The following is a 15,078-nucleotide window of genomic DNA, read 5'->3' on the forward strand; positions in this document are numbered from 1 at the left end:
GACCTGGTCTCATCTCTCCAGGGATATTTCTTCTGAGGACATATTTTATATTACAGTATCTCTCCCTAGCCAGCTCCCAGAGGAAGATGTAGCCCTCCTAGTCCTGTTTCTTCCCTTGAGGACAGTATTTGGAGATGACCAGTATAATTGTTCTTTCACTGCACCCAGGTGTGCCCAGAAACACACACGAGCAGCCCCCCCATGCATCCTTTCATTCCCTTGGTGTCACTGGAAGGTTCGATGTATGAGAAGGTGGCTGTGGCCCTCAGATGTTTCTAACACTTTTTCCCCTCTTCAGGTCTTTCTGCTGCTTTGGACTCCTGGGCTCCCAAAGCCTGCGTGGTTGCTGTTAAGGAAAGCCTTGCAACCAGTACATCAAAGAGGGACACCAAAAGCTTTTGATTTATCTGACACTAAGCTTTTTGTGTGATGCATCAATTGATATTTCATTTTTATTACAGTACAATGGGGTATACGGGCTTAACAGCAAGAAGTGTCCCTTTGATCTCTCATTGCACATGAAAACACGTCATAGTCCAGAGATTATGAAGGTCAGAGATTATTTGAGGAAGGATTAAGCAGAGTTACCTTTTTTCTTAGCAACCATATCCAAAAGCATGACATACTTTTTAAAGTGCAGGTGTTATTTCAGTCTCTAGATAAGTTGTATTTATTTGTCATATACCAATTTTCCCTGCTGAAACTATGGGAGAAGACTAGAATTTTTCTGTGTTACATATTAAAAATGCAGAAACAAGTCAAATGCTGTACTGATAAATACAATTAATAAAGTAACTTTTTCTGAGTCTCCTAATGTCCAGAAGAAATTTTGGGTTGCTTTTCCTGTTAGTTGATCTTTACAGAAGATGGTCCTGAGCCTGTCCAGAAAATAATGGGGTGAGTCGAATAATGTTCAACACTACCCTTCATATACATATACAATTGCTTAATCCAAATCCTATTTACCTCAGAAAGTGTACAGAATTCTCTAGTGCAGTGAGTACTGGTTCAGTATTTCAATAAACACAGCTGAAATCTTGCTCTGACTCATTCCAAGAGTCTCTCCTCCCATTAGAAACTCTCAAACAACCAAAAGTAATTTGGTAACCCACTATGGGTATGTTGGTATCTCTCCTGCCAAGGAAGCACATCCACCACTGTTTGCTCAGCTTTAATAGAAATACTTTAGCTTTTGGGGCTGTTTATATTCCACAATGTAATGTGGCTAAAACGGATGGCAATAGTATTGTAGATTCAACAAACCTGTTTCTCCAAGTTAGTGTAATTATAAATTTCATTGATAACCAGATGTTTAAACAGCCCCTAAACATGTAAGTACGGGAATAAATAGGAATTGAGGATTTCTAGGATTACAGTAGCCCCACATCCCAACAATTAATGCAAATTTATTCCGTGAGTGGGTATGAGTTTGAAGCCTTTTAAATGTAGTTAACATTGATTTATTCAGCCCATCAACTGACATGAATTTTATACATCTCATAGCACTTATCTTCATTCACTGCCTCCACACAAAGCTTGACAGTTCAGTCCTATCTTGCAGTTAAAGTAGGAGGAAGTCTTATTCGCAAAGTGTTTGACCAATATGAACTTAAGTGTTTGGTTCAGCTCTTTGCTTTAGAACAAGGAACAATTCGGGCATTTCAAGAAGAGATTACTGCTGTGCTTCTGAGGTGTCTTCCAGCTTCTGTCCTGAGCAATGGAAATGAGGCTGCTCGGGGCTGACTGGGCCCTGTGCTGCAGAGCCAAACAGCTCCTGTGTTCCCTCATCACAGGAAGTGACAGAAACTGCTTGGCCTTACTTACCCAAAATACCACGAGGCTGCCAACCTCATGTTTAGAGTGCCATGTTACTAACCCAAGTGAAGGAAGGGTATGTCTAACACCCCTGTTTGTGCTTAGAAATTTGGAAATCTACACTTTAAGAACCTGGTCTCTCATGTTTGGTCCAGATTTTTAAATGAAGCTATGTAAGACATGGCTGTCCTGTGCACTTTTCAAGGAAAAAAATTGAAACACTATAAAGCTGCAGCTTTGTTTTCCATTCAGGTTTATTCTTCTTTTCTGAGCTGCATTGGATTAACATTTTATTTTAAAAGCCCGGAATCCAAGTAAACTGACCTTTCATTCACCATAGCTTTTTCCTCACCTTCTCTGTCAGGATGGAGAAACACATTTTCCTTTTTCAGTAGTGCTTTCTCAGGATGGAAGATTGTCAGGTATCTTGTTTCAGCAATCACTAACTGCCTCTCAGTGTCTTTTTCTTCTATATTCTCGGTATGTCTAGACTGACCTATCTCTGAATCTAAAGGGATTCTTAAGAAAATCAAATGCACTGAGAAACACCTGCCACCTCCTGTTCCTGGCATGACTGCCATGTCCTGGCATGTTAAATGGTTTTGGAGCTTTGAGGCTCCTGCTGAGTGTGAGGAAGCACACTGATGTTTTTGTGTGCTGGTGGATGGGCCAGTGTAACTTCTCATGTAAAGCAGAGTCCTTTGTGCTCTCCAGCACTGCCTTGGTAGCACTGGTGAGGGCTCCAGTACAGTTCCAGTTTACTGTGCTTGGTGAACATGAGAACCAGGAGTGGGGCTGCCTTCAGCAATGTATAAGGAAGCCTCGGTGCATTTTTGCCACCAAAACATAAGCAAAATTTCCCTATATATGCAAAGCATTTTCAGTGATGCAGCTGAGATGCCCCATGCAAAAATGAACTGTCAAACCTGACAGTTCCCTTGTCAGGCTGAATATGAAAGGATCAGAGAAGGAGCTGCATCCTGACTTTGGCCAGTTGAGATGTCCCTGCTGTGGGACCTGCCTTGCCTCTCTGCTGGCCATGCAAGAGAAGGTGAGATGTGTAAGGGGGAATAGGATGGGGATAACCCACTCTTCCGGAAGGTGCTTGCAGGTGGCACCAGCCTCTTCCCTGGTTTCAGCTGTCTTCTTTAGAGCATGTTCCCACAGGGAATGCTGAGAACCAGTTCACCAAAGGAAAATACATCCAAGGCTTTTTCCTTCAGGTTTTCAGAGTAGGGATCAAAAGGTTAAAAAAGGATCATACCAACACTGACAGTAGGAAGCTGTGCCTTGGTATGGAAAGAAGAAAAAAAGAAACATAGAAAATGGATTTTTCCCAAAAGTAAACCACATTTTTGACATGTTATCTTTTGCCATACTTGGAAAACCTGACATACAAAGACGCTAGCCCATGGGCTGGCATGCCTAGGCACTGGTACAATCAAAATAGATTATAATTTACCTGGTAATTAAACAGATGGTCATTAAAGGGGCTATGCTAGGGTGTCAATATTTATAATACTTCCTAAAATGAGACAGAAGATGAATTTCAAAAATTGCATTGTAATTTTAAAGGATAATTTCCACTGAAAGTTGGTGGGATTGCTGTTCCTGAGTCAGGAACTCCAAACCCTCATTTTGCTGTGTAAGAACCCCAGCACATCACCCATATGTCATGGAGGCTGCAGGAATAACCACATCAGGATATGGCAGATAGATGGAGAGGATAAAGCAAGAAGTACAGGACTTGAGATGAGCAGCACAGCAGCTGCTGGTAAGCAAACCGTGCTGTGGGAGTACCACTTATTTTACAAATGGGATTAAGAGTTTTCTTTGAAAGTCAACGGTGTAACCAGTGGAATAGTCTGCTCGGAGCTACACAGGCTGGTGCACCACACAGAGCACGGTGCATCGGGTGACAACAAGCAGATGTCGGACTGTGCATCTGAAAGTGGGCAGCTCTCTTAGGCTGCTTTAGATACATAGCAGAAATTGTCAGATTTATAGCAGACTTTGTCCAATTACCAAAAAACTTAGCCCTGTTTATTTCTGAACAGAGATCAGTGAGAAGCCAAAGCCCATTGGTACCCTGGAAGAAAAAATGCAAGAGTGGGAGGTGCTGATGTTTCTTCTGCACTTGTGTGAAGCTGAAATGTTGGATTTGTGCCACTGCCTCCTATGGCAGATGCATGTGTTTACCCAAGTGAGGACTTACATGATTTAGGGTTGTGTGTAAAGGGTGAGGTGATGTCAGATAAACAAATTTCTGCAGCGTCCAGTGGGAGGTCAGTTTGAGTCTCAACACCTGTGAGATGATTCTCCATCCTCTGTACTATCAGGAGAAAAAAATTCCAGAGCCAGACCTTTGCCAGAACTGTCATGTGATCTTGGGAAACACTTTCTAGAGTGTTTGGAGGTCGCTTCCTCCAGCTGACAACCCATAACTTTATTTATGAGAGGTGAAGAGATCCACAATCTTTAATGAGGGTGATATTTCTTAGCAGCTTCAGTGATTGCTCTGTAGAACTGTTGCTTTGAATGATGTATTGACCATTGCTCCATTGTTAACCCAGTAAATTATTCTCAGATGAGAAGCATAATTTTTTTTTTTTTTAATTAAAAGGCAGAATCAGTAAAAGATGCTTCATAAACTGGGTGGGAACATTCTTCTACCCTGCCTGAATAGTGGGCAACTTGAAAATTAGTTACAGGAGATCAAATTAATTTCTGGTGTAACTTAATGGGAAGCCAGGTGCATAAAGTGGAAAATAAATTAAGAATAACATGATGAGAAAAGAATAGTTCCAGCACAACACCTCACCGAGGGATATGAGTGGTGACTTGGGTTGAATGTTGTTTGAAAGTACCATCAAAGGTAGATTAAAATCAGGAGTATTGTGAGAGGAAATGGATAACTAGTACAGCGAGAGCAGTTACACCGGGGGTTTTCTGCTGCTTATGTGTGCACAGCTGGGGCCTCGAAGGATGGGGGTTGTTTTGTAAGAGATGAAAGGTCATGTCAAGTTGATTTAGTGCCGACAAGTGCTGGTGATTTGTTGCTCAGTCCCTAATCTGTCAGGTAGAGAACAAGAAACTTGCACTGTTTGTTCAACTGAAAAATGTGGGCTCCCCAACAAAACCACCAATTAAGAGCATTTCTAAAATTAGAAATCTAGCCTGATGTATTTGTTTAAAAGAAACTTATCTTCACAATGAGACCCACGCTTCTCTTTGATTCTAATATATACTCAGAATATCCTGAAACTTAAATCAGTTCTTAATCCCTGGTGGAATATCATTTTTATGCATTTAATTTTCATTTTGTGGCACAAAGCTGAGTTTTTGAGTGCGTTATACACTACTGGGACAAGAAACGCAGTACAAAGAGCACCAGATACAGTAGTTCCCTGCAGTCTTGTAAAGATCTATACAAAAAGGTACAAATACGGGAGGTATTAAAGTTGGAAAATTAAATGCCAAGTTCTTTGTTTTTAAGTTTGCAATGTGAAGTAGCTCATGCTCTATATAATATGTGAGGAAAAAACAGTCTGCTTTCAAAATGGGTAGTCTGCAGGGAAATAGAGAATTAGCGACTGATGAAAGTAAGTGAGTAATAAGCCAGGCAATAATACAAAATCTGAACATACTTAAAAAGCTTAATCACAATCTATATATAGATTTTACATCTCAGGAAAATAATGTAACATATTGCTTCTCGAGGGCATCTCCAACTCTCATAATAACCTAGATTTGTACTAGAAATCAGATTCTCTAACAGTTTATTCCTGGCAATCAAGTAAGTTGCCTCATTTGAAATGGTACCACAATCCTACTTTAAACAATACAAAGCTCTCAGACAAAAGAGAGTAGGCACAGCATTTCCACTGGTGCCAGGAACATGACTGTCACAGGTAGGAGGAGCACATGCCAATGCAATGTTCTTCAGTAAACTGCATATCCATAGTAAGGAGATTTCTGACCACAACAATTTTCAAGTTTCAAACTCTGGAGAAAGTGACCAATTAGTCCTCTCATCCTTCAGTTCTGACTCACTGGTTATGGAATTGCAGATGTCCTGCTCTTACACAACAGTGAGTGAAGAATTCTGGCAAAAGTACTGACTACTCAAAAAGTACACTACACAAAGCCCCTGTGAGGCTTTGGAGAGACCGAATTTTTTCTTCAAAGTGTAATGATTTTTCTGCAGTTTTTATTTAATGAGAGGTAAGGTTTTTCAGCACTTATTGCACTGAGCCCTAGAATAGAGGTTACTTCACAAAATGGCAGGAAAAGTGTGCCTTATTCTTCTTCCTTACCTACATATTTTGGGTGGAGCTAAGACAGAAACATTACTTAAGCCGTTAAATTATTATCCTGCTCGGTCAAAAATGCTGTTAGTCATAAGCAAATATTAAAACTGCTGTACAATGCAGTACAATGCCAGCTCAAACATAATAAGTCTAGGCAGAAGTAAAGCAGAAAGAAGGCTACATCCCCTAGGATGGTCAGGGAAACACAACTTGCAGAAAGAAAACTAAAAGGAAGCTTGGCAGGTATAATCCTGTGAAAATAAGCATGTAAGAGCATATGGATGCTGCCTACAAATACACTAGGAATACACAAAGAGGAAAATGAAATATTTAAGCAGTGTTGGCATAAGAAAAAGAAACAAAGTGGTATAAAGCATCCATTAATAAAATTATGCTAAAAGTTGTGCAAGCCTTGTAGAGCAGTGCAGCTCTGGAATGGTCTTCAGGAGGAGGAGGGAGGAAAAATGTGATTACTTTTAACATGGAGTTAGTTAAGTTTATGAAAGGAATTCCTGTGCACTGTGTAAAGTCACTGTCATGATAATAAGAACATATTAAATTTCAGTACTTTATTTACTTAGTGTCTTTGATCCAAAGCACTTATATAAAAATGCAATAATGAAAATTCCTTTCAACCAGTACAATAAAAGTCTGAATTCCTTGGGGTATTTAATTTTCTTTAGTAAAACGCAGTTTGGACACGTTCCATTCAATATTGGCAGAAATGACAGAGAATCAGCCCTACAAATAATAATAAATCTAGAACATAAGATAAGCTATAGGTTATTGAAATGATGTGTTGTAAAGTTTGGATCCAACGTTTGCAATGTTAAACTAGCAACAGCTGAGGAAATTTGTGACTCTTTGGCAAGTCTGCAGGTCTCATCAAATAACTGCCCTGAAAGTCACTGATTTTCAGCTCTGTGCACCTACTGTTTCTGAAACAGATAAAACCACTGCTTGGAGCTGGATTCTCTGAAGGCCCCCAGCCAATAGAATTAGTGAGAGTTTGCAGTGTCCTTTGCATCAGGAAGAGAGCTTGCCATCCTTGCAGCATGTAACCTGACCAGAGTGCATGAGCTGCACATGCCCACCTCTTCCTTCCCTTACTTCTTTCTTGGTACTTCCAGTCCAGCAGTTGACCTCAGGCTGGCCCATATTCTGCGTGGATGTTTGTAGGTGTGTGATAGTTTACACACACACAATATGAATCAGGAACAAGAGTACTGAATTTATGCCTATCACCCAGCAGAGAACTTGAACCAGACCTCCAGAAGTGAAAACCTTAGCAAAATGTTTCAAGTTTGGACACCAAATTAAGGTTATCTAGATCTCTCTTTAATTTTCAGGGACAGCAAGCAGTGACTTGCAATGGATTTCATAACTTGTGCAGGCTCTATTGAGATCTTTGGTGAAGTTGGAAAGGACCATTTCCCTCATGCTTCACGGCCTAAATCAGGCTCTAACTCACATGAGGGGAGAGTTTTTTCAAAGGAAATGGGGTGAGGGGTAAGTTATTTCACATCGTGTATTCTGTGATAGATCACTGGGCAAACAGGAATGTGATCCTGGGTGCTCAGCTTTCTGTTTTTAGGTGGAACTGATACAGCAAAGCATCAAAAGATACAGATCAGACAGCAACCTCTAGTAGCCTAAATGAGGCAATTACCTATTCATGCCATATTTCCTTTATTCCATCAGTTGGGCTGCCCCTTGTCATGGTATACAAAAACAGTCTTCCAAATGTGACAATTTTAGCTTTAGTATTTTAATTTCTCTTCTGACTAGTCTGAATTTAATTTCTGAACCTCTCTAGTCTTTGCAAGTAAAACAAACAAACAAACAAACAAAAAATAATTAGAACATTATATGTAATAAATGGGATGGAAAAGCAGCAGGTTCTGAAGAGAAATGCTGTTCTGCCCACTGAGCACCAGTAGTTTGTTTTCTGGCACAGATCCCAAGAATTTAAAAGAGCCACCCAACAGTGGCTTCTACCTGTTGATTACAGGCTTCTACCTGTTTGATCTCTGTAAAGCTGTGTAAGGGAAGAGACTGAGCACTTGAAAAACAACTTTATGCAGATCCATGATTACTCTGGAAGTCCCAGATGATCTGTTCTCTCATGTCTTTTTTGGGTTTGTTTTCTTTTTTTTTTTAAAAAGTACATACCAGCCCTTGAAAGGATTTACATTGACTACATCATAGAAATAAGTAGGAGGTTCTACCCACGGCTGCTGCAGTATTAAGCTCTTTTTCTTTATCTGTTCCCTTCTTAGGCCCTTATACTCTCCCTTAGTTGTAAATTGTGAGTTTCTTTCTGAGGGAAAATGTGACTTACAGGGTGTTTTTTTCCTTAGAGTTTCCTTGGCAGAAATCTTAATGGAATTGTCTGTCATCAACACCTGCTTTCAAGCTTTTCTGATAAAATTAGATTTTATATCTCAGCATCACATATGGCATCTTTATAATTAGTCTTTTTGCAGTATATGAATGTCAATTCCTAAAATGCTGCCTGTACAGTTCATGTGGGAATATTTCACTTCATTAAACAAATCCAAGTTTTTCATTGGAGCTTCTAATTGTTGAAAGCCCACACATCTTTGTGTGTATAATCTCAGAACCATTTTGACAGACTGATACAGCATATTGCAGCTGCACTGAGACTGAGCTGGGAGCAGATCACTTCTGGAAATGTCATCCTGAGAGGTCTATGTGTGCCTCCATACCATTTGTGGAAATGCAGTATTTGAATATGTAGCTATCTGAAAGTGTGAGGTTGCCTTCTTCAGAGGGTTCAGTATTGACCTAATCTTGGAAGCACAGGAAGGTCTATGCTTAGGAGAGTCTCAAAAGTATTACTATACATAACATTTCAGAACAAGAACACCCAGATTTTAACATACATACTCAAGAGTAAGCAAACTTAGTGGAGTTTTCAGACAAGTGACAATCAGAATTACTGGTCAGCAATATGGATAAAAGTGTTCGCATATCAGTGACTCACAGGTGATCGTTTTAAACTGTTGTAAAATGCATGGCAGTCCTACACTAGTACAGATACCAGTATAGGTGATGTGTGATTTTTTTCATTACTCATGTCACATCTGAAAATTTTTATTCCACTTGTCTACGTTCATTTCTCTGCTCAGATGAGAAAATGCACAAAGTAACAGATCATCTTTATACCACTAGCACTAATGTCATGGAAGTGGTAACATTTGCATGGAAAGGACAGCATTTAGTATCCAATGCAATAGGATGAAAATGTGCAAACTGTCAACTTGTAATAGAAATGTCTTTAGTTTCTCAAGTGCCAAGTGCAGTGTCAGCAACACTAACCTTTGGAAAAAAAAAAAGAAGACAAATAGGAAAACATTTATAAACATAGCTCTTGATAGCTCTCATGCAAACTGCTGTCAGACTTGTATGCTAATGCAGTGAATCATTCAGGCTCAGCTCACTGGGGGTACTCCTGCTCATATTGGTCAAACTAGCCATAAGGGATTTAACTTTATAAGCATAGTAGTCCCTTAAGTTGATGGATGGAACTTCTTTCATGCCATCACCAAAATCACAGCTTCTCATGGCACTCTCTAACTGCTTCTGACGCCTATAAAAGTGGGAAAATTTATTGAAGATCAGTGTAATGGGAAGCACTACCACTAGGATACCAGCTAAGATGCATGCAGATGCTGTCAACTTGCCAGCAGTGCTCCCTGGCACAACATCTCCATAGCCAACTGTGGTCATGCTAACAGTAGCCCACCACCAACAAGCAGGGATGGTGGCTAGCCCCTCATTCTCTTCTTTCTCAATGGTGTAAGCCACTACTGAGAAAATGGAGATGCCAACAGAGAGGTAAAGTAAAAGAAGGCCCACCTCTCTGTAGCTATACTTCAGGGTGGCTCCAAGAGACCTGAGACCTGTGGAGTGTCTAGCAAGCTTTAAGATGCGAAAGATCCTCATGAGTCTCAGGACTTGTGCAACTCTGCCTAAATTTGCTAAAGTCGGACTACTTTCCACCACCAAGTTGACAATTAATGTAATGTAAAATGGAAGGATAGACATTAGGTCAATCAAATTCAGGGCATGCTTGAAAAATTTTAAAAAGTCAGGAGCTACTGCAAATCTTGCCACCAGTTCAAAAGTGAACCATGCAATACCAAAATGTTCCACGATTTCAAAGCGAGGGTCTTCCTCGGGGTTCCCATTACTGTCAACAATCTGAAAGTCTGGGAGGCTGTTCAGGCACATGGTCACGATGGAGCCCAGCACCACCACTATTGAAAGGACACTGAAGATGCGGCTTAAAACCGAGTACCCAGGATTATCCAAAGCAAGCCAGAGCTGCCTCCTGATGTTTCCAAAGGGCTGTTTATCAAATTTAGAGGCATCGTTGTAGAATGCCAAAATCTCATCAAAAGAAGATGTGGTACTTTCCTGGTCACTTTGTTCCTCCCATTTCTCTTGGTCTGGCTCCATTTTCCTCCCATGGTAGCTATAACTGCAGCAGGAGTCTATAAAGAATTCATTGATTCCCCAGTATTCAATCTCCTGGCTGAAAGAAAACACACAGAGTTCTCCCATCACATGGAGCTTGCCGGTGTTATAAAAATGTAGCACATAAGGAAAGAGCTCGGGGTTCCTGTCAAAATAAAATTCATTCTTGGTATCATCATAGTCATCGCAAAGCTCCAGTATTGACTCCTTTGAGTGGCAGCTCAGCAATTTGCCCAGCCTGGTCTCAGGGAACCTTAATAATGTGTTGGATCTCATCTTTTTCTTAAAGCCTCCAACGTTGATGCTGATCTCATTGTCTTCAAAATTCGCTTCAGATAAAGCATTCAGACTCTGCCCTGTCATAGTGAGCTCCTTCCAAAAGTGTGTAGGGAATGAATACCTAGGATGCAATTGCACAGAAAGTTGACAGAATGAACAAATCTACAGCATGTTCACCTATTGATGTTTGCTTTTCTTTCTTTCTCTCTTTCTCTCTCTTTCTTGTTTTCTTTCTTTTTCTCTTTCTTTCTTTCTTTTCTTTAATTTTCTTTCTTTTTCTTTCCCCCTTTTTCTCCCTTTCCCCCACCGTTCACCGACTTTCCCCTCTTTTTCACCCTCTGACCCATATCTCCCCTTGTTCCCCTTTTCTTTTCTCCCACCTCCCACTGAGGACCCTGAGAGAGGCTCCTTTGTTCCCGCTGCAGGCTCCTGTTCCTCCCCGCGCCCTTCACCTGGGCTGCGGCTGCCGCTCCCCACCAACCCCCCGTTACTCACGGCCTTTGTGCCACAGGCTCTGTGCGGACCTTTCCCTGCCTTCTGCTGCTCCCGGCCCCGCCAGACGAGGAGCCCCCCCGGCCGCCGCCGCCCAGGCTCCCGGTCCCCACCGCGCCTCAGGGGCCGGAGCCTCCGCTCTGCGCGGGGGGCGCCGCTGCCCCCCGGCCGCAGGGGATCCCCCTGCCCGACTCCGCTCGGCTCTGCGCCCGCCCTACCTGCTGCCTCAGCGGCCGCAGCCCCCCGCCGGCGCTCCCCGTCGCCCCCGGCCCCCGCCCGCCATCGCCGCCGCCCGCGGGGGCCGCCAGGGCTCGCTTCGCTGCCCGGGGGGTGCTGGTGCCGGTGAGGTGTCGGGGTGATGCCGGTGCCGGGGAGATGCCGGTGCCGCTGGGATGACGGTGCCGAGGGGGTCCTGGGGGGATGCTGAGGGGATGCCGGTGCCCGTGCCGGTGGGGTGCAGGTGCCGGGCAGGGCAGGGCAGGGCGGCCCCGGTGGCCGCGCGGTGCTGAAGGGACAGCGGCCGCCCCGCTCAGCAGCGGGAGGCGGCGGCACGCCCGCTCGTCATGGCGACGACCCCCGAGGCTGCCGCCCGCCCCCGCCGCTCCCACCTACCCCCCGCCCGACCCCGCCGGCGGCGATCGGGGCTGGTGGGTGGGCGGCCGGGGGCTGCGCAGGGACGGCCCGGCGGGGCCGCTGTGCCGGCGGTGCCTCCGCTCGCCCGCTCCCGCTCCTGCCCCCGCGCACCGGCGGCAGCGGCGCCGCAAACTCGGTTTCCCTCCCCACCGCGGTCCTGCCTCACGCCGGCTCCGAGGGGGGACGGGGGACGCCCACCCGCGGCCGCAGTGGTTCCGGGCAGCCGCGGACCCTCTCCTGAGGGGCGTCACCCGCTTCTCTACCACTCATCCTGCCGGGAAGGGACCGGGGGAGAGGGTGCCGCTATCCCCCCCTCCCCGCCCGTGGCACCAGCAGGTCCTCGCTGTGTTGCCTGGGCAGGGTCCCTGCGGGGACTCACAATAGGAAAGACGGGAGCACTCGTCGGGGCCATTTGGCGTGAGGAGAGCGGGGCTGCGTGTGGAGGCTGCTAGCCGCCCCCTCAGCTGCCAGATGGGACCCCCGACCTCCCCACGCTGCCCTGCCAGCCGTTTCAGGAGGGATGATCCTGAACGGCAGAACCTCGAGCGGGGCGGGTGGAAGGGCTGACCTCCCTGCGTTGCTGCTCTTGGCGGGGCAGAGTTTTCCGGCTGGCCCGGAGTGGAGTAATGTCCAGCTACATGGCCAGCGAGAGCAGCGTCCCTGCCTATGCTGGAGGCGACTGGGAGGAAATCTTTTCCCTCATGCTGAGCCCGACCTGAGGCCGAATTTTCTGGGCAGAAGTCTGGTCCTGACAGTCCCTGCGAGCAGGAGCCGACTGCGCACCTGACTCCCCGATCAGAGGCCGGCTGTGCAGAGCATAGATGCTCTGAGACAGGTGCTTTACAATGGGCTAACCCGCATGGTCTCCTGCCAGCTGCCTCCTGACCCCCTCTCACTCATGGTCCCACGCATCTGAAGTCCAGCTCCTGGAAATGAATTGCCGTCAGTGCTTTGTAGGATTAGGGAAGGCAGGGGGATGAAGACTCCTCGCTTGCTTCCCCCCACCCTGTCAGAGCCCCGAGCACTCCAGCCCTGTGCATCGCCTTCGGCTTGTTCCTCAAACCCTTGGCAAGGGAGAGGGGTTAAACCTTCCAACTCCAGCAGCCCATGAACCCTATTTACAAGGAACCCCCAGGTAATAAAGAACAGCCCTTTAAGAGCCCAGGAAACCGAGTGCAGACACGGAGTGGGGCAAGTAAGTCCTGGTGCATGGCTGGGTCTCCAGAACCCAGCTTTCCTGCCTGGGGTGTTTGATCACCCCACCACATCCCACCGATGCTGGTGCATTGAGTGTCCAAAGACTCCACATCTCTGGAGACACTTCCACAGCTGTGTGCATGGACCCGTAGCACCCTCAAGCCCCCAGAAATGCTTCAGAAAAATCCATGCTTCAGTAATACTACAGATGCTGCCTCTGCATGCCTTTTCTTAGGTGGTATTTGGTCTTGCTTTGCTCTCCTGCTGGTGGCTGCCTCCTGCCTCCCTTCCCTACAGATGCCCTGGCTCAGAGCTTTGTGTCCCAGAATGCTTCACTGCATATCCAGTGACATCCCAGGGGACATTAAATTATGTACACCAGGCTGCCCTCCTGGCCAGGGAAAATGCTGCTCCTCTCAGTGTGGTCCCCCAGCTCTTCCCCTTCCGGGACGGGGCACACAGGAGATAGAAGCTGCACGTAGCAGGGAGGAGGCTTTGCAAACCCAGTGACGACCTGCACGTTTTCCTGTAACAACGACTTTTCATGTTCAGAGAGGCATCTGTCCTGCCTCCCAGCAACAGCGTAGCTGTTGGGTTACTTTGTGACAGCCGCCTCCTCTCAGGGCTCTGCTGGCGAACTACTCAACTGGGGAGCTCTAATTGTACTGGCTTTTAATGCCTGGGGCAAGGGATGGCAGGACATAGGACTGGGAACCACCACGTTGAGATTTCTGAGTTGGATGCCATCCTAGGGCTTGGATAAATCACAAAACTTCTCTATCGTAATTTCCTGCTCACTCTTAGGAGAACAAGCATAACTTGTATTCCTTAGTGATGTTACAAGCAATAGTAAGCTGCTGCTGCTGGTAGTGCATTCAAGTGACGTCTGTGTGTTTTCATGAGCTCTGCTCTATCCTACCTATCTAGTGGGGTCTTTAAACATACTTAAACATCCTCAGAAAATTAATTAAAAAATCATTACTCTTCTTTCTTACTCTTAAATATTTTTTCCCTAATGCTGCTTCAGAAGAAACTAAGTGGAGATACGTTTAGAGGATTTCCAAGCTTTTATACATTGTTCTCACCTTCTGAGCCACTTTACTAAGAAAAACGGTTATAAGCAGTCTCATTACTCATTTATCAATCTCCATTCTTATCTTTACCTTGCAAAAAGCACTGGTCACTTTTCTAATTTGCATTTTCTTTTAAAAGACACAGTGAGGTTTATGCAGAGATGCTGGAGATAAGCAGCAAAGCAACATAACTGCATAAGGATACAACTCCCACTAGCGTAATATAACTGGTCCTGTAATTAGGGCTAATTGGATCAACCCAATCATTTTGCTAATAAGGCTAAAATGCTTCCAGCACCTAAGTTAGTAATCCAAAATTCATCTGAATGTTTCTGCAGGGTGTGCTCTCTGCTCCACAGACACAGAAGCAAGTCTGTTACTGACCTAGTACTTTTGCCTTTTCCAACAGTAACTACAGGAAAAATTGCTGTGGAGACACTATCACTGGTGGAATCCAAGGCAAAAGATATGTCAAAAGAAATCAGATATGTCATTTTTGCATGAAATGAGCTTGTGATGTGTCAGAGAAGAGCACATTTTGGGATAAATACAAAACAACCGTTCATTTCCAACGCCTTGCGGATGTTTATTGGACTGGAGAGAATGCAAGAGGAGTGCTGTGGTGGGGCTGGGCTGGGAATGTAAGGAAGCAAGAAAGAATTGCCTGTTGGAGCGGGGAGATGAATGAGTGATTCTTATCACCCTAGGGCAATAGCTAAACTAACTTTGGGTTTGCTGGTTATAGTTGCTGACTCTGAGACTGTGTGAGAGAGACA

The 15,078-nt window shown here is 44.9% G+C and overlaps 1 protein-coding gene across 2 annotated transcripts; it reads right to left on the bottom strand.

Moving 5' to 3' along the window:
* Window positions 1-5,110: 5,110 nt before the first annotated feature.
* KCNS2 (potassium voltage-gated channel modifier subfamily S member 2) lies at window positions 5,111-12,510 on the bottom strand. 2 transcript variants are annotated; one of them, XM_027717609.2, is made up of 2 exons: window positions 12,412-12,510; window positions 5,111-11,028 (listed from the first exon to the last, which is right to left on the bottom strand). In XM_027717609.2, exon 2 carries the CDS (start codon window positions 10,989-10,991, stop codon window positions 9,558-9,560), a length of 1,434 nt encoding a protein of 477 aa, XP_027573410.1. In that variant the 5' UTR covers window positions 10,992-11,028; window positions 12,412-12,510; the 3' UTR covers window positions 5,111-9,557. The 2 variants fall into 2 exon arrangements, with proteins under 2 accessions (XP_027573410.1, XP_027573409.1); XM_027717608.2 differs by lacking the exon at window positions 12,412-12,510 and adding an exon at window positions 11,618-12,376.
* Between the last annotated feature and the right edge of the window lie 2,568 nt (window positions 12,511-15,078).

The sequence above is a fragment of the Pipra filicauda genome, unplaced genomic scaffold (genome assembly GCF_003945595.2).
Source record: "Pipra filicauda isolate LSUMZ 115617 unplaced genomic scaffold, ASM394559v2 scaffold110_size2237424_pilon, whole genome shotgun sequence".
Classification (NCBI taxonomy): Eukaryota; Metazoa; Chordata; class Aves; order Passeriformes; family Pipridae; genus Pipra; species Pipra filicauda.